This window comes from Nasonia vitripennis, chromosome 3, assembly GCF_009193385.2.
Source record: "Nasonia vitripennis strain AsymCx chromosome 3, Nvit_psr_1.1, whole genome shotgun sequence".
NCBI lineage: Eukaryota > Metazoa > Arthropoda > Insecta > Hymenoptera > Pteromalidae > Nasonia > Nasonia vitripennis.
The window spans coordinates 5153436-5177658 of NC_045759.1; the positions used below are offsets into that span (position 1 = coordinate 5153436).

Genomic DNA, 24223 nt, shown 5'->3' on the forward strand with positions numbered 1-24223 from the left:
TTTTAAATCTCAAAATAGGCCTCAAGTGCGCATCCGTGCCCTTGAATATTTAATTTTGTTGATTTCGTTATGCGAATTTTAATTAGAATATCGCATCGAATAAGTAGGTAAATAAGCCAAAATCAACGACTCATCCGCAATTTCGCACTTCCTTATCAGGTCACCCATATAGTTTCGAGGAGATGTGCCCGATAGCCTACATTTCGTATATTACATCGAAATCTCGCCACAATTATATAACTCCCCCCACAAAATCAAATCCACTCCTAGCAACTAACTAACCGCACGGCCTATCGAATTCCGAAAAATAGGCGTTCTTCTATTAATAACCCCTTTTAATCAATCGTAGCCCGTAGATTATGTGCTTCCATCACAAATAAAAAAAAAACGAAAAGAAGAACATATCTACATCCTGTCACGAATCGAACATCGCATATCACGTATCATAAAGTTCAAAAACCTGGTCAGCTTATCGAGTGCCACAGTAGCATGCAACGGCATCGAAAAAATTACGCAACCCGATGATCCGAAAGAGCTGCGGTACAGTCGCACTCCGTCCCCCCGAATTTATCGGCTTCCTCGCGCGCGTGCGATACACGCATATATCTATAGATATATGCGCACAGGCTGGAGCACACGCGCGAGTATTAGAAAGCTCACGTGACCGCTCGCGCGGCCGAAAAACCGGGCCAAGGTCCGCGAGAAAGGCGGGCCGCGCGTGCGAACTTTTTCGCGCCACCGCCGACTACGACGACGGAGCGTACATGGACTTGTATAGGTCTCTAATCGGTGCCTTAGATGGCGACGCGAGCCGAGAGAGGGACGATTGCGATGGATATTATTGCATCGCACGCCGACTGAGACGTCAATGGTTTTGCAGTATAACGCTTGAATTTTAGATTTTGAGCGAGTGTATATTATGTGGTTTCGCGGGCAATCTCTTATCGCCAGCTCTTATCTCCGAAAAATATATATGTTGTACGTTATTGTTTCATTGTTTCCAGAGGTCGTACAGATGTCATCCGGTTAGAACCGACTCTTTTTTCGATCGTTTGTGTTTACCCTCGAATAATAAAGCGACTGTACATCAAACACGGCGACTTTCTTTCTACACCACGTGTGTGCATACCGATTAGTTTGCAACTAATACTTTCGGTGGCAAAAGGGTTAGTTCGCGATCATCGTACCAGGAAACAATATAAGCGGACAAAAATCAGAAGATCAAGCACGGCGCGAAAAATGGAGCGTACGCTCGAATCACTTTAACCAATTTATATCCGCCCATAAAAATAACGTCGAAGTATGCGAAACGTATAACGCGAGTCTCGAAGCGGGCCAACGACCCATTAGACACTTTTGGGAACCTAACGGTCGAGAGTGAGAAAAAATAGATATACAGCGGCCCATGCGAAATCTTCGAAAATCATACCTTTGCTCCAACGACACCCTCATACGTAAGCATCGGTACAGCCGGCTCTATTTGTAGCCGTCGATATTTATGCGTCCCCTGATGCGACTCGTCGTTGCAAGTATCGTGTCGTCGGGTTTATACCGAATTTAGAGCGGCTGGAAAATTTTCGGAAATCCAAGGCCGGTCGCCGCGAGAGCTTTTCCCTATTTATAGCTCACCCCTGCGGATCGAGAAAGAGAGTAATACAATTGCTTTCCCAAAGCGAGGTCGGAACTGTTATACAAACATATCGTGATGGAAGCTTGAAACGCTTTAGAGAACCGACACACACTATGCGTACGGAAGGGGATACACGTGTCGGTGATTTGGGACGTGAGTAGTGAGCTGATTTGTAAACTCTTTATTTGTGTATATTATTCGAATAATTAACGAATTTCGGCGGTGAAGGCACGTGCGTATTGAATTTGTTCGTAATCACACATCACGTACAGATATTTTAAAGCGTGTATTTACACAGTCAAAACTCTCCATACTCGGTATGTCAAGGCAAAACCAACAGCGAGAGATCAGAGAGGCGTCTGACAATAGCAATATTTTCGAAGCGCAAAAACTCTCCATCGTTAGAAAAACAATCGAAAAGTCGATCACTCTCCGGAAGAGAGCAACTTCCCTCACCCCCCAATGCAAACACCAAATATTTGTCCGACCGGATTCTTTGGCTATCTACATGAGCGCTATCTCCATAATACTCCAAATATTGTGATCTCGCGTGAAAATCCGCAAACGTTTCTCTCCCATCGGCCAAAAAATAGGGGGGCGTATACCGGCGCCTCTCCACTTCAACTTCTTGCGCAAGAGAAAAAGAGAAAAAAAGGCTCGACCGATTTCACGTTATTATCAAACGGCCGAAAAGCGCGGGCTTATTAAATCACGGCCGAAGGTCACGCACGCGCGGCGTCGGCGAGAATGAAAAAAGAGAAAAAGACCCGCGGAATGATGTATTCAGTGTGAAAATGGTCCGGGTAGCCGAGTTTCCTGGAAGGACCGGCGCCGGTGCCGTGTGTGTGTCGTCGTTTTTTTGGTGTCGAGCATAATCGCGCGAGCGCAAGGGCCTAGCAGAGAGGAGCCTCTCGGATTCCACTCTGCTATCCTCCTTTTTTCTAGCGGGCTATGGTTTCTCTATTTTTTTCCTCCTCTCTCTCTCTCTCTCTCTCTCTCTCTCTCTCTCTCTCTCTCTCTCTCTCTCTCTACCGGGCTTTTTGTCGGAGCCGCGCGCGGCCCTGAGCGAATTCTCGGACTGGTTCGGCGGCGACCGATGGGATAGGGTTTTCGGCGTATGGGAAATCGAAGATGTATTTTATACCGACGGCCAACGGGTTCTCCCGAGAGCCATGAATCACGCCCGGGATAGGTGAAAACCGATTGCGAAACGTTATAACAAACGTAATCGATGCGTTCAATTAGCGGATAGTTAAAAAATCTAATAAGATGTAATATTGTGCTCGGCGGGTGTAATGACTGCATAAATGCATACGAGCCTAATGCGCGAGCACTTTATACGATTGCGTTATATGAGTTTCGCTTTTTAATTAGCCGCTTTGCTCCTGCGCCATCGCTGATAACGCGGCGATTATACTCACTAATATCGCCGGGGCTCTTCGTTCGTGTATACGAGACGTTGCTCGAGATAAATACGCGAACGAGTGAGAGAGTTAAATTAAAAGTCGTTGCAATTAAATACGGTATTACACGTGCAATTGACTATGCTCGCTTGAAAATAGCCGCCTTGACTCAGTTCTATGGCTCATCCGCAGTAGTGTATCTGGTTATGTAAACGCATCTCCTCGGAAAAATTACGAATCGGGCGCGGGCAAAAAACGAGAACCGCCTTCCTCTTATATAGTTTAGTCTTCGAGGCGTCGCGTTGCCGGAAATGCCGCGCGTGCCGCACATGACTAAGAGCCTTATACACTCGTTCGCGATCGTTAGATGTGCTTATAATACAACGAATACGAGGATGAAAAAAAATTGACCGCTACAGCTCGATCGAAAAAATTTGCTCGCGTTAAGGACTATTCGATTCGTTCAAGGGTATTTTAGATGTGTAGACTTGATTGCCCCGTGGTATACGCGGATACAAGCGTGCGCCAAAAAGTTTTCGCCCCCTGCATGATAAATACAGCGAAATAGAGGGAGAGAGAGAATGTTTCCGGCGCCGGATTAGACATTTTTGGCTTCCCCCCAGCCTCCACTTTTTGCACGAGTGCCTACTACCACTGTCGAAGTGAAATTACAAAGCCGGCCGGCAATTGGCACACACTGCCCTCTCTCGAGAGTCTCTACAAGCGAAACGGAGCGTAGATGAGAGAGAGAGAGAGAGAGAGAGAGAGAGAGAGAGAGAGAGAGAGAGAGACTCTTTCTATTGTGAGAACGACTGCGGATGTCTTTCGTCTCTTTGCGGCGACGGCTTTTTACCGACGTCGTTCTTGCGGTGTGGCGAGTTTTGGAAAAATTAAGCTCTAAAATTTCGAGGATACCGAGACACAGACAAGAAGCCGAGACCCTACAGTATACATAGATTGTCTTCCGCTTTGCCGAGAGAGAGGGGAAGAAGCCCCGTGCAGACCGTCGCGCTTAATGGCATTATTAATAACCGGCGACACGGCCTCTCCTCCTACGCGAGCCGATTCCCTCGCTCGAGCTTGCGTACACGCGATAAAAAGCGCGCGAGAGCAAGTCTGCTCGTATACATACGCATCGGCGCAGGAAAAGGGTATACGCCTCGATCGAGAATCTTAATCGTCTCATTAGGATCGTGTGTATCAGCGCAGGCCCAGCTCCGGCCATCAATTAGAATATTTGACTTTTCGGAAGTCGTCGCCGAGATTTACCACTCATAAAATTACAATAAAACCGAGCCGCCCGCTATAAGCCCTCTCGTAACTCAGCGAGTTATCTAACGCTTTATACCCCATAGGGAAGAATATAAGGAAGGGCGACGTCGTCGCCGTCGTCTAAATTTACCGGCAGACGCGCCGAGACGACGACGACCAACGTGACGAGTCGAGGCCTTTAACCGAGGCTAAATTCACCGCTGCAGAGTGAGCGCATACTTATACTCTCTGATGTGTCGAGGAAAGCCGATCGCTCGGTGAGGGCGACCGTTTGTTTTGATTTTTGAGCCGCGGCCGTGTGTATGTGTGTAAATGTCAGAAGAATGCACTGTTTTTGTTTACGCGCTGGTATTTATTGGTTTATTAATACCGCGAATCACTGCGCAGATCGCTTATCGGTATTATCGCGAAAAAATGCCGAACCGATTTTTCAATCGATACTGTACAAAAAAGAGCAACATTGTTTTAATTACGCCGATAAAAGCTTCCGCAAATCGGCGCCGATAAACCGATCGATTACGGAGATTCCGATCGATTCTGTCTATTATCGATCGAGATCGGTAAGAAATCGGCGCGCGTGTATTATAGGTTTACACTCTGGAATAAGACTGGTAAAAAGAGCGCGCGGAAAGCCGAGGTGATCGGCATCTCGCGCGAGTCTCTTGACGAGCCTCCTGACCTATTATATACCGATCTCCGCGTATGCGTGTACGTATAAAAAGCGCCGATTCGTTGCGGAATCGACGCGTCGCGTCTTAATAAGCCTACTTATACGATTTCGAAATGACCGCTGTTCAGACGTTCATCGCATGTGATTTCATTCGTTAGTCGATGCGCGTTTTTCTCGATTCGAGAGCATAAAATCAATCAATCGGCAAGCACTGTCACGCGTACAGACGCGTCATGTTCCAACGATTAATTATGCAAGCGTCTAAGCAGTCAGCTCGCATATAGCGTAAGATTTACGAGCCCGCGTGCGAATATTTCAGCGCAGAAAAGGTACACAGCAAGCGTTTGGCAAAAAGTTTCTCTCCCGGCCGAAATTTTTTCTCCCCTAAGCACCGAAAAATAAGCCCCTATCATCGAGCGGGAAGCGAATAAGCCAGCATAACGAGTCGAGCTGTTAGCGGTTCGCGATATATATATTTCTGGAGTTCCCATGCCACCAGCATGTCTATATGTGCGTATACTCGCATAGCCTGCATCGCGGGGGGAAGCTCTCTCAAGAGCGAGAGAGAGAGAGAGAGAGAGAGAGAGAGAGAGAGAGAGAGAGAGAGAGAGAGATTATTCAGCGCACAGCTCATATGCGCAGCCTTGCGCAAAGTCGAGGGAACAAGGGACGACAGGAAGTGACGACATCGTGGATGCACAGGCGTTATATCGGCAGCTGCCCACCAAGTGCCACTGTATAACACTAGACTACCCGCGATTTCGCGACCGAACGCTTATTACACGCCTGTATAGCCGATCTTCCTTTTCTGCCTCGGGCGTGTATACGCGACGATTTTCTCGGACGATGGAATAGAGTTAAAACCGAGGCTGAATTATTTATACGAGTACTGTACACGGGGCTGGACGTAGCCCCGGGCTGTGAAATCGGATTAGAAATTCCTTCTCGCGTACGTATGGTGACAAGGAAAACTACACTTTGTTGGGTTTGTCCTGCGGAAGCTGATTTATACAGCTTCTTCTTTGCGTCTGCTTATACACTGCACCGGAGACCGTTTTCCGCTTTCTGGAGCGGATAGGCTACAGATGAATCATTCCCCGGTCGCGCGAGGATCTCGGCGCCGAAACGCGGAAATAATGAAGTAACCCGTCGATAAAAACACGCGACTCGAGAATTAGCTACGGTTCGAAAAAGAAACCGCAGTAGGCGTTAAAAACACGTCGATTTGAAGAGAAAAGGAGATCCCTCCCCCGTAGCTATACACACGCGAGTATGTATACAACGACGTGTGTATACACTATAGTAGCTCGCGCGGGGTCATTAAAATTCCGTCCCATCTCTTTTTCCGCGAACGGACACCCACGATATGCCCGCGCTCGCATTGCAAATACGCCGCCGATTCTCCGAAGAGAAAGCCAGTGGTTATACACGCAGTTCTATATTTGAAGCGTCGAAAATTGCTCGCGTTATATGCGTACGTGTGTGAAAAAGTGCGCATCTCTCGTGTGTTCACGCGATGAGGGACCTCGGAAGAGTCGTGTGTAGTATACAACGCTGCAGATGCGTAACACATTTTAATTGAAGAGCAGACATCCTTCGAGAGACGGAGTTTGACCCTGGGCTCTTTCTCTCGGTTAACGCGAGAGAGAGGAGCTTCCGGTGTCTGTCTTTCTCCGAGATTTTCTTTTTCTTCTTTCTCGCGGGATGGTGCGAATCGATGATTAGCTTCGCCTTGCTGAGGAACAAAGAAAGCAGTCCTCGGCACGTTTTTGCCCAAGAAACGTGCAGACGTTGGCTGTATAAGTTGCACAGTTTTTTAGCGATCGATCAATTTTGTACACGAAGATGAAAAGCTACTCGTATACGTCAGCGATAAACGCCGGCGTTGATTCCGAGAAGAGGCGAAAACATCGCGTTATGTTATACAGAAGTTTTCCTATATGTTATACGCTCTCCCGTATACGGATTTACTCAGCTGCGCGATAAAACGGTGTACGCGAGTTTCGCGGAATATCAACGTATTGTCCCTCTGGAGGAAAGTATTTACCTGAAGATGAATATATGCAAATGGCTAATAATCGGCTGCTGCTGCTTTTCGCGTCCGGTACACATACGCCGATTAGAGCAACGCATCGACTTTCCCTTTTTCACTTGTCTGCAGCTATACATACTATCGCTTTTAATTCGCTCCTGGATATGCAGATCGTTGAACGATTTTTCATCGCGCTCTGGAAGTCAAATTTCACTTTTACGAGGCCGATTATCGAGCGGATTATTGTTTTTCTTTTCGATGCATTGCACGAACGCGCAGGGATACAATAATTACTGACAAAACAAGAGAAATCCTAACGAGATTGAAATCTATGCAGATGTTGTACACACAGTAGCCTTATACAATGCGCGACTTTATGAACGTTACTTTCGCTCTAACATAGTAGCTTAATTAAAACGCCACCGTGTCGCATTACCCAATTCCCTTAGAATTACGTATTCCACGTACACGTGTACGCGTGTGTTTCTCTCTTTCTCTCGCTCGACCTTCGTCGTACACTACAGAAAAACTCGGCAAAAATCCGAACATTTAGCGAAACCCCCGGCCGAATTAGCGCAATTAGGACTAATAAAAAGCCTAGGAGCGGAGAGGGAAAAATATCGCGGTTACACAAGTGCGCTGTACACGCGCAAATTGTTCAAACAGCAGCGCGGCGGCGGCAGCGGCGGAACTCGCTTTTACCACTTTCACCGAAAGCGTGTATTATACTCTGCAACAATAAAAGCGTTATTAAATATTCATCCAGTCGGCATCGGCGGAAATGCTGTGTACACTTTCCCACGCTTTTTCCGATCGATATAGCCGTCGCCGAAATTCGCCATTGAACTTTGAACCGCCATCATATGCTATAGGTATCGTACGATTCTCGAAAGCGGGCTGATCGAATTATCTAATCGACGACACCGCGCATGGAACGCGTCGAGGGGGGCTGCGTATGTATACGCTGCTCTCTCAACATCCGGCCGCGAGAACAGCCTGTAGAGATGTGTGTGCTGTATAGGCGGGTGTTCGATGCAGGGGAAACCACATTCCGCGCGAGCGACATGCTGGAGGAGGAAACGCGCGGTTTTGCTTGGCCCAAGTGTGTACGATGGGATGTGATACGGGTTTTCGCGATTTTGTCGTCTGAAATGCTAATTTGGATGCTCTAATGGTTTGTCTTTTTTTTTGACTATAATCATATAGTAGCAGCGTATACCGATAGCCGTTATTAGGTTATATCGATCAAGATCGCAAGTCGATTTACCGTCAAGAAAGTTAAGCATCGGCGATTAAGTATTCAAATCAACCGGCACGAGTTTTAAAAACGCCGCGCAAAAAGCTTCCTGCGCCCAGCTGAAAAAATGACTCTGTCAAAGAGGATCCCCTCTTCCAGCCCACCCGCGACCGGGCGAGACATATTTTCGACTAATCCGCAAACACGACGATGCACTTCCTGCGCGTCGACGAGAAAGAAAGAGAGACAGAGAGAAACAGGAGGTATTTCTCTCTCGCCTCGTTGAAGTGTTAAAAGCGCGCGAAAGGAGCTTCATTTTTCAACGTGTTGTATCCCACCAGCCTGTATGTGAGAAACTCCGCGAGAGAGAGATGAAGCGACAATTATATCGCGGCTTCGGGTTCATCGAGCCGTGAATTCCGGATAATTAATCGGTCATCGGATGCACAGACGTGCGGATGGCTGTGGCTGTACGTGTACGTTTATAAGTGACTTCTTGTTAAGCGAACTGTAGCTCTTCATTAGATCGGGCTATGATTGAGTCGCTTGGATGTAAGTGAATGCTTCAATTGCTATGTGTGAAGGCATTTCCGCGCTTCCCGAGATCAGAGGCCAAGCGACGCTTCACCACCCCCGCACAGCCGAAGTGCGTCACGGGGAAAACCAAAGCCCCGAGTCGCAGCAGAGGTGGGCCTGTAAAAGAACCCGACGCAGGCGACGGAGCTCAGGTTCAGCCGACGAGCAACTACGAATGTAACCTTCAGTGTAAACCCTAGACAACTAAGCATTCTTTTAGTATACGAACTACAAACTACTGAGTGTTTCGATTCTCTATGGAAAACCTGTCCAAGCAATCCTTCATTCCCACAGCTATAGTTTTGAATTATAACGGACAACGCTTACCTGTATTTTTCGAATATGAACAATTTTATAAACAAAGCAGAAATAGCCGGCGCCGAATTCATCTATACATACGAGCTCCGCTGCACAGTAGTAGTGCATCCTTTCTCTTTCTCCCCACTTTATACACTACGCAGCCTCCCAGTAGTGGAGCGGCCGGTCATTCATAAAAATACACACACTCGACGAGTAGCTGCACACTACTATACACTCGCTCATTCTTACGAGCGCGAAATATAAAGACGGATGGCTCTTCGCGTCGTTGCTCTTTTTCGCGATTTTTTCTTTCCATACAAAATTCGCCACAGCTTATACACACCGTATGAAATTCGATAGATTAGAAAGAAGAAAAAAGGCGCTTAACCAGCACATTTGCAAGTCCATAATCTAATTGCCCCTCGAAAAAGCCAGCCGTAAATCGAATTTCCACATGGCGGACTCGCAAAAAGCTCCCTGCGTACAGGTTGCCTACGCAGTGTGCAATACTTTACGACTCTACCTAACTTATCCCCCATGTATATACTATATACGCAGAAACACACAGCGCAACGTATATATAGTTTTTGCCGCGGCAATAAGCTCTACGCTTTGCAGGATCCGCAAACAATTCATTAACGCGGCGCTTTTTCACGGGCTCCCGTTGCGCCGCGAAGATTTCAATTACGCGGGGAAATTCCGAGGTGTACGCGTGCACAATGCCAGAGAGTGAAAGTTAATTGGCCGGAACTATCGCGTGTCGCGGACTTTTTGCGGTCTTCGCGGCGTTTGTTGTTATAATTTACCCTCTCGGGATATACAGTTTTGCATGTGTTTTGCAAGTGGTTTGAATTTCTCGCGATGATATTTACGACTCGCGATTATACTTTGATTATCTATTAGTTATGTGTATTTTTAATTCCGAGCTTTAATCGATGATTCATCTTAGAAGTTTTGTCATTCGCGGGATTGAAATTCTCCGCTAGATTTATGTACAGCTATCGAGCGACTCGCGTTAGTATAATAATTCCTCAATTTTATACACAGCGACGTCCTAAAAAGTGTCGCCGACGTTATCTCGCAATAGATTACCATACGATAAGCTTATGCTAAATAAAATATTCATATCTCCCGCTAATTTTGAAACAGCCGTAAACGAAAAAGAGAGAAAAAACGACGACCAAGACCTCGAAAGTATCAAAAAGCGGCAGCTGACAGCTCTCTCAGCATAGTCGAAATTCCGCGTCTCGGCACGAAAAAAGCCATCGTATAGTATTAGACAGTTGCTGCGGCCATCTCATGTCGCCTCGCGGCGCACGTGTGTGCCGCATGGAAAGTTGACGTAAGGAGAATCCGCTGCTGCTGCTGCGCGCGGCTCTCTGTGTCAGCGGATAAAAAAACGAGCGTAGGGAGGCGCAAGAAAAACTCGAGAAGCGGAGGGCTGTGAATTTATGCGATGCAAGAGATAGATAGGATCTTCTGTCGACCGGATAGATTAAATAAAACGCCGAGTGATTCTTGATGAGCTATGTGTATGTATGGACGCCGAAGCGGAAGTCTGTACGGGACGAGGCCTCGCTTGTACACTATAGCTCGATAGTGCGTTGCAAGATGACCCTGTAAAATTTTCCACGCTTCTATTGATTTATTCGTTCGCGATACGTCGCGAGGCTTTTCACAATGATCGCGACAAAAAGTTATCTCTCCCCAGCCCGATGCTCTAATCGCGATCGGAACTACGAATAAAAAAAGAAAAAGTGTGTGTGTGTACGAGGCGTCTTCGAAATAACATACACACATCCGCATGGAAGCATGTTCCTCCGATATTAAACTTTAATGCAGGAAGCAGGTGCAGGCGTGAAGTTTCGCGCTCGGCGGAGGGTCGAGAGAGCTATGCGTATAAGCACGTGAAGTTGAACTGTAATTTATGCAAATTGCGGCGCGTTACACGTGCGCGAGAAGTAATGCGCGCGCATTTGTATGTAAAGTCAAGTCCAGGGCGAGATCGATGACGGATCAAACGTGGCCGTGTGTATTCATAGTGGATCGTTGTAGCAGGTGCACGAGGTGTTTTAAAATATCAAGCACGAGAGAGAAGCTGCAAAATGACGCGGCTTCATTCCAGCACGAGCAGTCTCGAGAGAATCTGACGCTCGATTTGCTTACTTAGCTGTTATAACCCTTCCGCGAATTAGCACTAGACGATTCTCTTTCATCCTCTAACGCGCGTCTGCACTCTTTTTTCTCTCTCTCTCTCTCTCTCTCTTTCTCGTTCTCATCTCTCCCGCGCACTCGAGACGATTAAGATCTTCTTCGGAAGGTCTCTGATGCTCACGTGTGTGTACAGCAAAGCGCCACAGGACAGAAGCGGCCGGAAACGATCTTTTCTCACTCGCTGGGATATCGAATTCGAGCTTTCCTCGAAAGGATTATTACAAAGCGGCGTGCATACCTGCGCGCAGAGCTCACCTTCGTGCGTCGTTATTATTTCTGCGCTCTGGCTTCTTTTTTGCGGAGCCTGTGCTCGGATTACCTATCCGTAAGTGGAATCAATTGACAGATACGAGAGCTAGCTTCTTCTATACCTGCGCGCCGGCATCACCGTTAGGTGGAGGTATGGAGGAGACTATCCTTGGGAACTAAACAGGATTTTTGGACGAATAGAGGATGGGTAATGATAATCGGGTTGGATTGTGACCTAGAAATTCGATTTTTTTTCTGTGGGAGCGTTGCATCGCCATTGTGCGTGTCACTACGTGAGAGATGGAAGTATCGAAATTCATCGATCACCGGGATGTAGATTCGCGAGCAATGATCGTCCTCCCAATTTCAAGCCCAATTAAATTCCTGATCTGGATGATTAATTACATAAGCGAATTTCGCTTATACCGTCTAGACTAGCTTTTTCAGGCACGGAGAACGCAATCGAACGCGTCTGTGTGCCAGATACCTCAGCGAAAATAGTAGCTCCTTAAAACAACAAAAAGCTCGCATACACCAACTTATCCGTCCATCGTCGCACATCGCAACGTCTAGTTACGTCACAAGTCAGAAATTCGCGTCAGCTCGTTAAATTTCCACTTTGCCGGCTAACCACCTCTACGTGCCCATTACTTATTCTCCTCTTTCTCTCTCTCTCTCTCTCTCTCTCTCTCTCTCTCTCTCTCTCTCTCTCTCTCTCTCTCTCTCTCTCTCTCTCTCTCTCTCTCTCTCTCTCTCTCTCTCTCTCTCTCTCTCTCTCTCTCTCTCTCTCTCTCGTCTTGTGTATTCCGAGAACGAATCTCGGCGCGATAGGTTTATCTGGCCGAGAATGTAATCCTCTCTCGCGACGTCGGATTCAATCGCGAGATCGTTAATGTGTCAAGGCTAGGCCGTGATTTTACCCACTTTCTACCGAGCGCCGAGTTTTTCCTCTTTTCTACGCTACAGCATCACACCGTTGCGCAAGCGCTAATCAATTGTCCGTAATTTTTGCATTCCCTACTCTTCGTCTGCTGCGCGATGCAGCGAGTTCTTTCTTTTCCGAAATTACCGCCGAGCGAGCGAACGAACGGTAATTAAGCTATTTTCATTTTCCTTTCGTAATGCCGATTTTTTGCGCGAGCGAGTTTGTTTTGTAAGATTCATTCCTCGGTAACGATTTGATTATACACACACGCGTGTGTCGGGAGAGCTTAGCCGTTAAATTTACCGCGTAAACAACAAACGGCTCTGTACGGTGTACTTTAGCGATATCGGCATGAAAATCGCGACGATTCCGAGAAAGGCGAGGAGACGTCGTAATACACCGACAGAGCTACTATTTTCTGTCCGTCTCGCGCAATTCCTGAAATAGAATCGCTCACTCAGCGTGGTGCATCCCCCACACGAGGCGAAACTATGCGCTATGAAAACTCCCGTAGTTTTGCGAGAAAGTCTGTGAGCTACTGACGTTCCACATAGGCTAAAATAGAGCGAGATGCTTCGGAACGTTGGTGGTTACCGATCAGTGATAATCGATAGGGAAACGCCGACATTCTCGGTCGTCTGAGAATGCACTGAGATGGAAGCGGGGGAGGCGAGAGAACACATGCGCGCATCCATTACTCGCGGCCTAATTAACCGGGCGACTGTTTTGGCGGGAACCGCGTTATGAACGATGGGGACGCGACGGACGCGGAAGTCGATTCTCGAGAGGATATGTTTACCGCGGGGGAAGTAGGCTGCGGTATGGGTGTGAGGAGATTGTAGTTTTTCCAGAGTTTTTCGCGTTGAAAATATAAATTTGAATAAATTCAAGAAAATAAAGAATCCAGAAGAATGTTCAACGAACGGATGAGTTCACAGGCATCAGAGCGAACGAAGCGCCCACGAAAGCTCTGTCTCTCTATTCTCGTCTCCACAAGCGCATATCCCCCGCATCCTTAATCGTGTCGATGCAGCGGAACGACTGGAGTACATACGTTATATACGTCGCGTCTGGCGCTTCGCCTTTTCCGCGTCGTCGTCGCGACTCTCGATCACACAGTCGCGACGTGGGTGGAAATCACCTCGCGCGACTTTTATTTAGACACTCATAGCGTTTCCGTTTGCGGCGACGACGATGCCTCATAGCGTACTGCTCGTTTCGGCCTGACTTTTTCGGGAGATTCGATGGTGTGTCGAGGTTATAAAAAGGTTCGCTTTGGGATTACGAGGGCGAATACTCGTGACGTCGAAGGATAATCTAGTCAGGCTGTAGGCATTTTTGCGACCGAGGCAGCGCTTACAAAACACGCCGAACAAACGCGCGATTGTGAGCAGAGTTTCCACCCATTTTGTGTAAACGCACACCTAAGCGTTACGTCATCGGAAGTAACGATCTAATGGTATCAACCTCATAAAAACGTGACACAAACGAATTGGCTATATATATCAGCCCAGCAACAAGTGTCCACCTGAACCAACCGATCGGCGCAAGCCGATTTCCAAATCTCTCAAAAACGATCCTCCCACGACTCGCCATACGGCAGGACCAAATCTTACAGGATTACCTCAGCGAAGTATTTCTCTCTCTCTCTCTCTCTCTCTCTCTCTCTCTTTCTCTCTCTCTCTCTCTCTCTCTCGGTCTCTCTCAAGGCGTGTCGATGATCCACGAGAAGAGGATCCGGAAAGTGCACTCGGAACCAGTTCTCCACTCTCCTCTCTCTCCCTCTGGTATCAACTCTCGACGATCGTCGGCGGTGCACACGCAATTTACCGAGCGGCGGAGCGTTTCACGCGTACGAAAATCTTAAGTGACCGGAGCGGCTGCGCGCGTGTCTCGAGATTAAAAAGCTGCTGGAACAGAGAGCGAGCGAGAGAGAGAGAGAGAGAGAGAGAGAGAGAGAGAGAATATTATCTGCGTTGTTTCTCTGACTTTTGGGGTAATTAAGGACTCTTATCGGTGGGAGGACCAGCAAATTCTTTCGGCTGGTCGATACACTTAATTACTTAATTTCAATTTTCTAAGGGGCGATAACGAGCGAACGGACGGATAAGTCTCAGGACATTGTTTAATTTCGGGAGACTGGAATGTAAACTTTAACGATCGCCTTGAACTCGACTTATCGTATTCATCGGGCTCGAACCTGCCGCAAGTTTTAAGGTTTGACGTAACCGCGTTATTGGAAGCTCTCAGTTGACAAGCTGAGCACATAAAGACGAAATTAGCTTTTACGTAACGCAGTGTGTGTGTGTGTGTGTGTGTGTGTGTGTGTGTCTACGGAGTTTTTCACACAGCCGCGAGCAAGAGGTTGAAACCTATATGTTTCGTTACGTACAGCCTAGAGTGAAAATCGAAAACCGACAACAAAATCAAAGCCGCGGCGATCGGCAGCAAACCGCCAAAAGAAACCGCCTATACCCTATACACGCGATGCGCTGCTCTACTCGAATTTCGAATTACTCGGCAGAACGAGCCGACATGCAATCGATACTTGCAGCGCACAGCCTACGCACGCACACACGACTGCGCAGGTATATATATATACACGTGCGTTCGCCAATGGGCCCCGGTAATAACGGGAAAAGTAAATCGGATCGCCTCTCACTCTTGACCGAGGCAGGCCGCGAGGCGGAGGGGAAAAAATTCAAATTCCAACTTGCAGGCGAATGCGAGCCTTATCTATGCCGCGTGTGCTAGACCGGCTGGCTTAGCTGCGAGTGATAGTGCGCGCGCGGGGTTGGTCTCTCGAGAAAGTATACGCTCTCGAGATACCAAATTTGAGTCGGATACTTAGAACGACAAGCTCTAATTGCGTAAATGAATTTAGCATATTTCCAAGCGTATTTCAATGCACTTGGAATAGGAAATGTTGCGCGCGCTTGTTTTTTACATTAAAAATAGCGCATTTAGCGAAGCGTTTTTACAGGCGTTTCCTTACTCGGAATGACACGTGTGTCGTGGGTATTTAAGTATCCGTAAATTGTCGTTAAAATTTTAGCGATAAAACAAAAGATTTTCCAGCAAGTGCTATAACCTCGATCGACCAATTGCAAACGAAACACAACATGATTAATGGAAGAGCAAACACACTGCGGCTTCGAGTCGTGTTTGAAGTACATATAATACGTAACAAAAGCGACTCGATCAAAGAAGTCAACCCCGTGACTTCGTTTCTTTTTTTTTCTCACACGAAGTAATCCGGAATAATTAAACTCCGCATAGAAAACAGAATTATGCAAAATTCCTCCTCCTCGGAGCTGCTATTCTAACACGAGCCATTAAACAATTTCGATGCCTCGAATCCGCGCGCGCGCTCACGGTCTGCGTCAAACGAACGTTATTCACAGTCGATATTCACGACGTTCGATAAGAAAATAGCAAAAACAGCCGAGCTATGCTATTATACACATCCAATCCGCTACGTTCTGCCAATAAATTCAAATATGTAAAAAAGAAGAAAAAAAACGTACGATACTTTGTACGTCGCGAAGGTCGATGGAAAATAATCTCTGACGTTCTTTGGAATAGATAACATAGTGTGTGCTCGCGCTGCATGTCACTATACATACTCTAAAGTTATAGTAGCTCATCTTCGATTTTTCCCTTATTACGCGGCCGTATGTTTAAGACCGCGTGTTTGTTATTACACGCGTCGAGATGCAAATGCCGGCAAAACAAAGCCTCGTTATTACGGAGCCCTCGTGGATTTGCATAGCCTGCAGTTAAGAGTCTCGAGTGTAATAGCGTCGAGTGCAGCGCGATTAAAAATATATCCCTCGAACAAATGGTTTCAACGATCGGACGTTTAAATGCGCATTAGCGGCTGCGAGATTGTTTACCCGCACAACGCCATGCGCCAGTGCAATAATAATCAACGGATACAAAGATAGCCAGAGGCTCGAGATGTGCAAAGCGGAGAATTAAATAAAAGGCGGTTCAGCTTACCCTGTTGCAAGTCAGCCAGAGGATAATCGAGTTTTCGTGTCGCAGAGGGCCGCCCAGTGCGCTGCCCCCGGCGAGGCGCTGCTGTCTCAGGATCTCCGAGTGCGTTGTGCCGTGCTGCTCGAAAATCTCCAGCGACCTGTAACAAATTATCAAATTCGTTAAATCGAGTTAAATCAATTAAGCCAGCCCTTAAAAGCATCAAACAAAACGCTCGGATGCGCTCGCGCAACGCACACACCCGAGCTAAACATCTGCAGAATGCGACTAAATGCAGCCGCTTGGTTGCACTCGGTGAAAACACTTCAAAGCAGCCAACTCGTAAAATGAAAATTAAAACAATCGACACTTAGGCCGATGCGGTGATATACCGACGCGGCAGCAATTTGCCGGCGTGTATATACGAGGGAAGGGGATTCCCCGTTCCGGCGGCGGTATAGTACTGCACACTTCTCGAAACTGATCCTTATCTACGGGCGTGTATGTGTGTACGGGGAATCAACCGAGCGAGAAATCGGAAATGCGCGGGCGGATCGAGATAATAGTAGAGCACGCGCGCGCCGGCAATTAGCGATGCCTCGATGACTTTTTTTGAAAACGAGCTGATGGTGATGTTCTTAAAAATTTTTTTTTCAAATCGGTTATATGAATGAGCCAAAAAGCAATTTTCCAATCGGCGAATTCAGCCAAGCAACCCATACGACCGTGGGTGTCCCGCGAACCTGCAGCGGAAGTTATAGATTAATGCAGGGCGTCCTGAGAGAGAGAGAGAGAGAGAGAGAGAGAGAGAGAGAGAGAGAGAGAGAGATCAACCGCCTGTTGCTCCCGCATTTAGTCTCTCTCTCCCTTTTCCTCGCGGTACTGCAGCGCTGCTTTTTAGCCGCGGCGTTAATGAATCGCGCGCGCCCACGTGGCTCGGGTAAACCGGCCGGTCGATTTATACGCTGCATACTAGTGTGTATACTATACATAGCCGTGCGAGAGGTGGGAGGTCATGCTCGATTTCGCTCTCGTGTTTACGAAAAATACGGAAGCTCCCGAGACGGCCCCTCGCTTTCTTTTCGCTTTTGTGTCTGCGGCACGTGCCGCCGCCGGGTTAAACGTTTCGCTTGCGTTTATTACGTATACATTATACGGCGAAAGAATCGAGTTCGCGTGTGGAGAAAATTCGGTACTTTTTCACCGCGGCGACCTTTAGATAAAGATAGAACGGAAGCTCGAGCCGGGCTTTTTAAATCGCTTCCTTCCTGCCCCCGCGCGTGACAAAATCGTATCCGGAGGAACTACAGGCTGCGCGATACATCTATCTTTTTTAATTTTCACGAGCTGCGCGTATATAAATGAAAAAGATGTATTTTTAACCGCTGCTGCATCTTCTGCTAATTACCCGCGTTGTGTGTATCGCTTTCGCATTAAATAACGCGTTCCCACAATGATTCTCCCGAAATTGAAAGCAGCGTCGAAACCCATTCATAACGTCTCCCCGCGACACCGCGTGTCTTACTCTCTCAGCTGTGTTAGAAAAGAAGAGCACACACACTCTCTTCGCAAAAAACGGAGCAGCTCCCTCCCCGAGACTCTCGGCAAGAGATCATTCAAGCATCTGTCTAGCCGAGAGAATCTACGCCAATAATTTTCATCGCCGCGTATACATCGCCAGGTCGTTTACCCGCTCACACACACACACACACGCACACGCACATGAAAAAGCTCTCGACACGTCGTGTCGGCTATAGCGCTAATTTTAATTTTTTTCTACTCCCGCGTAGAAATAGACGCGCGCCTGTCAAGCGGCCGAAATAGACACTCCGGCTACTACTACACTCCTCTGGGGGTATAGAGAAGAGAAGAGACGTTAGTAGTAGACGGAGAGGCAAATAGAGCAAGCGTAGCCACGCGGGAATGCGCCGACGGACTCCCACGCGTAATCCGACTGCTGCTGTTGCAGCGAAAAGAAAGAGTTGAATGGGAGAGACGCGGACTGAGAGAGGAGACCCGTGAGAGAAAGAGTAAGGCTTGCGGGGGTCGGATTTTGGCAATCTAAGCTTTGTCGCGACCATTCAAAACTTTCCGCGCGCTTGCTGACGATTTCATTCATGAATTATATAGCCCCGGAAAGCGAAAAAAAAATCTCTGCGCGTATACATTAGACGTCGCGTGATATCCAAACGAAGACAATTGCCGGAAGTAAGACAGTTTCTCTCTCCCTCTGCGGCTCGTCGCACCGAAATAGAAATCCACGCGCGCACCTGCCCCGGCTCGAAATTTATTCGCCTTCTCGCTTATACCCCCCTCGCATTATAATCGATATAACAAATCACGACTAGTATAGATCGTCGTCGCGGCTTTATTTATAACCGACGGTGGACGTTTCCAGCCGCTAAAATAAGCGATCGGCAAAAATACGAGAATAACGTAATATACTACGTTATCCTCGCTCAACTGTATTTATAGACCTTTTGGTGCGAAGCTGAAGTATATCTTTTTAATTCGGTGACAGCCTCCGCGCGAAATGATAGCGCGACGCTAAATCGCCGATATCATATTCGCACACGCGCGAACGGCTTAGGAGCTGAACACGGGTCGATGGCCCCTCTCTCTCTCTAACCTATACGTAGCTTAGATATACATATATAGCGTGCAGCGAATTACCGATGGCCCGCTAATCAAACGACAAAGTTCGCGCGCGTGGATTCTATCGACACGTGCTGTGTGTGACTTCGACGCACACGAGGCTTCCGATGACGCGCGCGTGTGTAACTGAGAGCCGATGAGAAGTTTAAGCTAAGCTCCGGCGCATAATTCGGGGTTACACCTTGCGCGAGCGTGTGAACACTCACAATGAGTGTGTTATTGTTTTTCTCCATCGCGCGATTTTTGCTTTAGCGTTTCTTTACGGGATATTGATCGTTAAGTACTGCTGCGATACTACACTTCGAATTAAAAGGCGTCGCTCGAGTTATTGAATAATATGCGGGTGAAAAGTGAAATTTCCAAGTATGTAGCAAAAAAAAAATCAACAGCCGATCCATCATCCAATTAAAAAATGAAAAGCACCACACCTCCTCCGTCAGCTGCAACCAGCCGCAACTAGACTATCGATCTCTCGTATATAACCCACTCATTGTGATCCATCTCTCGCACGCGCAAACCGAAAGAAAATTACGATTCTTATCGAACCCACACACAGCCGCATTCGTACGAATGCGTATAAAACACACCTTTTTGATTGAAAGTCATCACCGCTGTAAGCGCGCTTACGTCACACTGTATATACGATTCTCAGCCAACGGCAGCGGAAAGTCGGCTATTTTACATACGCTGACCCAATTTCCCGCGAAGCGCGAGTGAGCTAGAGGGAGAGAGAACGCGCGAAAAATGTGCAGCGCGTTTATGCGCTGCACATGGCCCGAGGCGCAATAGGCGAGTGTATGTGCAAGAGGAACTGCCGATTCGCTTACGCAACGCTTAGAGCTCGAGTATGCGCGAGTGTTATAACAGCGGGGAGAGATGACCGTTTTGGGTTTTTATTAAAGGTAAGAGAGAAGAAACTGAGTGAATCGTAAAAAAAAATCGATCACAATACAGGGACACTGCAAAGTTCCGATTTTCCTCCTTTCTCGCCCACGAACTCGTCGTCCTCGTCATGCGCCAGACACGCGCGAGTGTGTGTCGTATTCAATGGAAAAGCGACTTTCTCCTCACTCTGTAACCTCGACACCTTCACCCCCTTTTCTCTCTCTTCTCCGCCAGTATATAGCACGCTCACAGCGAGATATAGCTACAGGTCAATGAAAAGTGACGGCGGCGCTTAACCGGTGCCCATTACGTTTTTTCCCCGGCATTCTTGGCGAGCCGGCTTTTTACGCCGAGAGGCTTGATTGGGATGTTACGCGATATACTCTTGTTTTAACGAAAGCGCGCGAAATTCAAACGTGTCGCGGAAACGATTTTAATGAGCCGTTTTGTAAAAATAGCGATCGCGGATAAGAGCAATCATCGAGATCGAATGTATACGCTGGCTATAGTATGGGCGGACTGGTCTCTAGTTATTATACGAGAGCGACTGTTACACGTGCGTTTGTCGCTGTCAACCGCGGGCTCGAGTATAACGGGGAGAAAATGCGCCGGGAACGGATGCGTGTCTGTGCGATCTGATTAATCCACCGTTTCTGACGTTTGTTTTTCCTTCGGGCAAGATTGCTACCTCTTGGTGACACTTTTTTGAGGATATTCCGACCCGAATACGTGCTTCTCATGCGGATGATTGTGAAAGTGAGAAAATCGACGGGACTAACGTTTTGAAAAATAGTACTAGAGTCTTTTTTAATGCATAGTGCACTTTTCTAAATCAGCCCTCAACAATAGCGATCCTATATACAACACCTCCTCTCAGCCTCTCTCCGTCCGAACAATCCCCCGGAATCGCCATCTCATCTTACCCGCGTATTTTTGGCAACTAACGCTGCCCCCGTCCACTGCATCATCATCATCATCATCCCACCGAGGAGCAGTCAGACCGGCTATTTTATTAGCCGCAAACGCAAACCGGTGCAAGTTATCTGCTTTGTAGCACCCTACACCCTCTTTCTCATTTCCACCGGCTTCCGCTTTTCCGCGTGCCTGTCTGTCTCTCTACACACGCACACTCATACACCGTGTCTTTTTCCGTCTGGCCCTCGTCTTTTCACACCAACTGTACAGCGTCTGGCCGGCTGTACATATACAGCCGAGTATAGGTATGCGGCTGCGACTGGAGTCGGGCCAACGAATTTTCCGCGGCTGTCCCTCTGTGATCTCCTCCGGCTAGACCTATTCCTAGATGGCGCTTTCTCGTCTCGTTTTACACACTGTATAATCGAGTTTTAATAATAGCTAATGTAATCAATATATACACTATACGTGTGTTCGAATAGATGAATCGAGCGAGCGGCGGACCTCAGCAGGCGGGCTTAAAGATCGATTGATCACCGGCGCCGTCTCGATACGTACCTGCCGTATTATTATACGCGTGTATCGACTGTATACTATAATCTGGGTCGTGTGTGTAAGAAAACGCGGGCACAGCCTTTCACGCGGCGCACGAAATAGGCCGCGATCTGTGGCAGAGCAAGGTCGCTGTAATTCTCTAATCTCCGGAGGCTCTTTGGCCCATAAAGATAGCAGGAGTGACCCGTAAAAAAAAGCCGTCGATAGCGAGCCGTTTGTGGGAGAAATTTTTTTAAAACAATCTGGACTCGAAGACGTGCGCGTAGGATTGTCTTTTCGTGAGATTTCCACACTGCGCAGCGATGGAAAACGAGGTTTTTGTGCGTGAATTGCGCAACGAGTGATAAAAAGCTCGTGTTTACGATCTACACTCGCAACTCGCGTAATTTATCGAATAAATCAATCAGTTCTTTCTTGAAAACGCTCACGATTGTCTTACGGCCGACACTTCCATATATGCCATATACACCTTTGAAAATTCAAGAATTAATGGCTAATAGTAAAAACAGCGCATATAGACCATACTCTGTATCGCTCGCAACGCAATTTCGAGATTTCGCGAGCGAGCGCCATAACAATGCCCCGGCGCATTAATGCGGAGCCGAATCGATTTTGAAAATCAATCGGCTGTATATAGTGGACGAACAATGCGCGCGAGCCAAGTTTATTGTCGTGATTTATTGGCGAGCGTTTGATGATCGACGGCGGCTGCAGTTCACGTATGCACACCTTTCTCGAACTGAAACACATACATACAACATACGCGTGCAATAATAAATCTAAACGATGATGAATTCGAATTTCCCGCTCTTTCCTCCCGAGCGTAAAAATAGATTCATTATGCTAATAGTTCCACGCGCACGTGTATCGCCGTTAATTACCACACGAGGAAAAAAATCCCCGACTCTGATAACGCTCGCAAAGCATATGTATATACAGTAAACCCGCGAGAATCTTCTTAATCCGTTCGGCAAACAACCCGTGAAATTTATCCCCATAGCCATCCACTGTTCCACGAGCAGTAGCTTCCAGCGATAACTAAGGTAAGGAAAAGCGCGAGTATCGTCGTCACGTGCGTGTGCGTTGGCTATTGGCGCCGGCGCGAATACCGCGAAATTTCGCGGGGAAAAACCTCGTTGACAAACGAGCTTCGCGCCGCGAGCTCATTTGCATGCGCCGCGCGATATGTATCGAGAAACTACTACTGTCTCTTCTCTGATGTCTGTGTGAGTAATAATACCGACGATGCATCGAGTTTATGCGTGTGTGTGTGTGTGTGTGTGTGTGTGTGTGTGTATTCTTGAGATTATTTTGCAGAGCTGGGGAAATTTTTTAGTCACGTTATAATTAAGATTTTCGCGCAGATAAGCAGCGGAGTAATCGACGTCAAGTTTATACCGAAGAGATGCGCGTTTAAACGCGTTGCCGAGTTTCTCGAAGATTAACGAGGTAGAAGCGTTTAGCCGCGAGATTTTCCTTTCCAGAATATATTCATAAAAAGTTTCACGACGCGCGGATTTTTCATCGTTAGCCTAGTTCTGCTCGGAGGAGACGGCTGAATGTCAATATGCGCGACGTTTGTCAGTGTGGACGATGGTTTTTTATTTATTGCTCATAGTTTGAATAGTGATGAAAAAAGTAATAGGTTCGAAGGAATTTACCGACAGAATCATTTTCCGCTGATCAACGCGATCATCAGCGTGTAACACACTCGATATTTCATTCTATATTTACACGAAGCCACGCGTATAATTGAGCATAAATCCTTCGCACTATATACCTAAAAGTTTCCTATATCCCACACACACACACACACAGCAGTGCCACATTCTTCTAATCCAGCTGCTAAAATGTGTGCTCTCAAGTATTGCCCCCGCTCCCGCTCTCTGAATCAGCCTCGCCTAAATTTAAATTTCCCGCGAAATTCATTACCGCTTCCCGGAACCGGCGTATAAGGCAGCTTTTAAAAAAAAGAAAGAAATAAAGAATAAGAAAATTTCCCGCCTTCGCCATATCGATAGAGCTGCGGCGCAGCCTCGGGAGAGAGCACCTATATATAATTATCGCTCGGCCGGATCGTTATGGAATTTATCCAGGAACACACCACGCCCTGGCTCTCTGGTATATGGTTGCGTAACGGTGCACCACGCGGTTCCTCTATACCTATACACACACATAGGATAGCCGCGACCCTTTTTTGCGCGCGGCAAGTGGTTCATTTATTTACGCGCCCGGCTGCGCGCGCAGCCTTATATACACTTCGTTATCTCGATGCTCTTGTTGCTGCAGACTGTTTGTGTATATCTGTATACCCGTGTATTGATACACACTGTGGGCAGGCACTCTCGTTTCGTGCGGATTATCGCTTTTTTCCGGCCGATAGCTGCGGCGCGTGAATAGAATTCGCGAGATTTCGATCGCAATATTGCGCGAGAGAGAGAAAGAGAGCCTCTGTAATGGCGTCGAAGAACAAACGTATTAATCAAGCTTCCGGATGATTGCAGTGTGTGTATGCGGCGGTGGTTTTAAATTTTATTGCGATTGGAAAGTGAATTCGATCGAGAGAAACGAGAGCGGCGGTCGGCTCTAACTCGTTCCGCCGCGTGTATTATATGCGCTTATGTACCGGCACGAATGTATGAGACTCTCCTACATATTACACGTTGTGTTCACGCGGAATTTTGAAATTTCGTGTGTGCGACAACGCGTAGAATTGAGTTACGCGTA

At 47.4% G+C, this 24223-nt stretch overlaps 1 protein-coding gene across 6 annotated transcripts in view; it reads right to left on the reverse strand.

Annotated features, from left to right (window-relative positions):
* The window catches only part of LOC100120934 (tRNA dimethylallyltransferase), a 58804-nt gene that overhangs the window by 11881 nt on the left and 22700 nt on the right, over positions 1-24223 (reverse strand). For all 6 annotated transcript variants that reach the window (XM_016984714.3, XM_032598664.1, XM_001604478.6 and 3 more), the window contains one exon: positions 16511-16646. In XM_016984714.3, coding sequence (XP_016840203.1) covers positions 16511-16646 — 136 coding nt within the window. The remainder of the gene's footprint in view (positions 1-16510; positions 16647-24223) is intronic.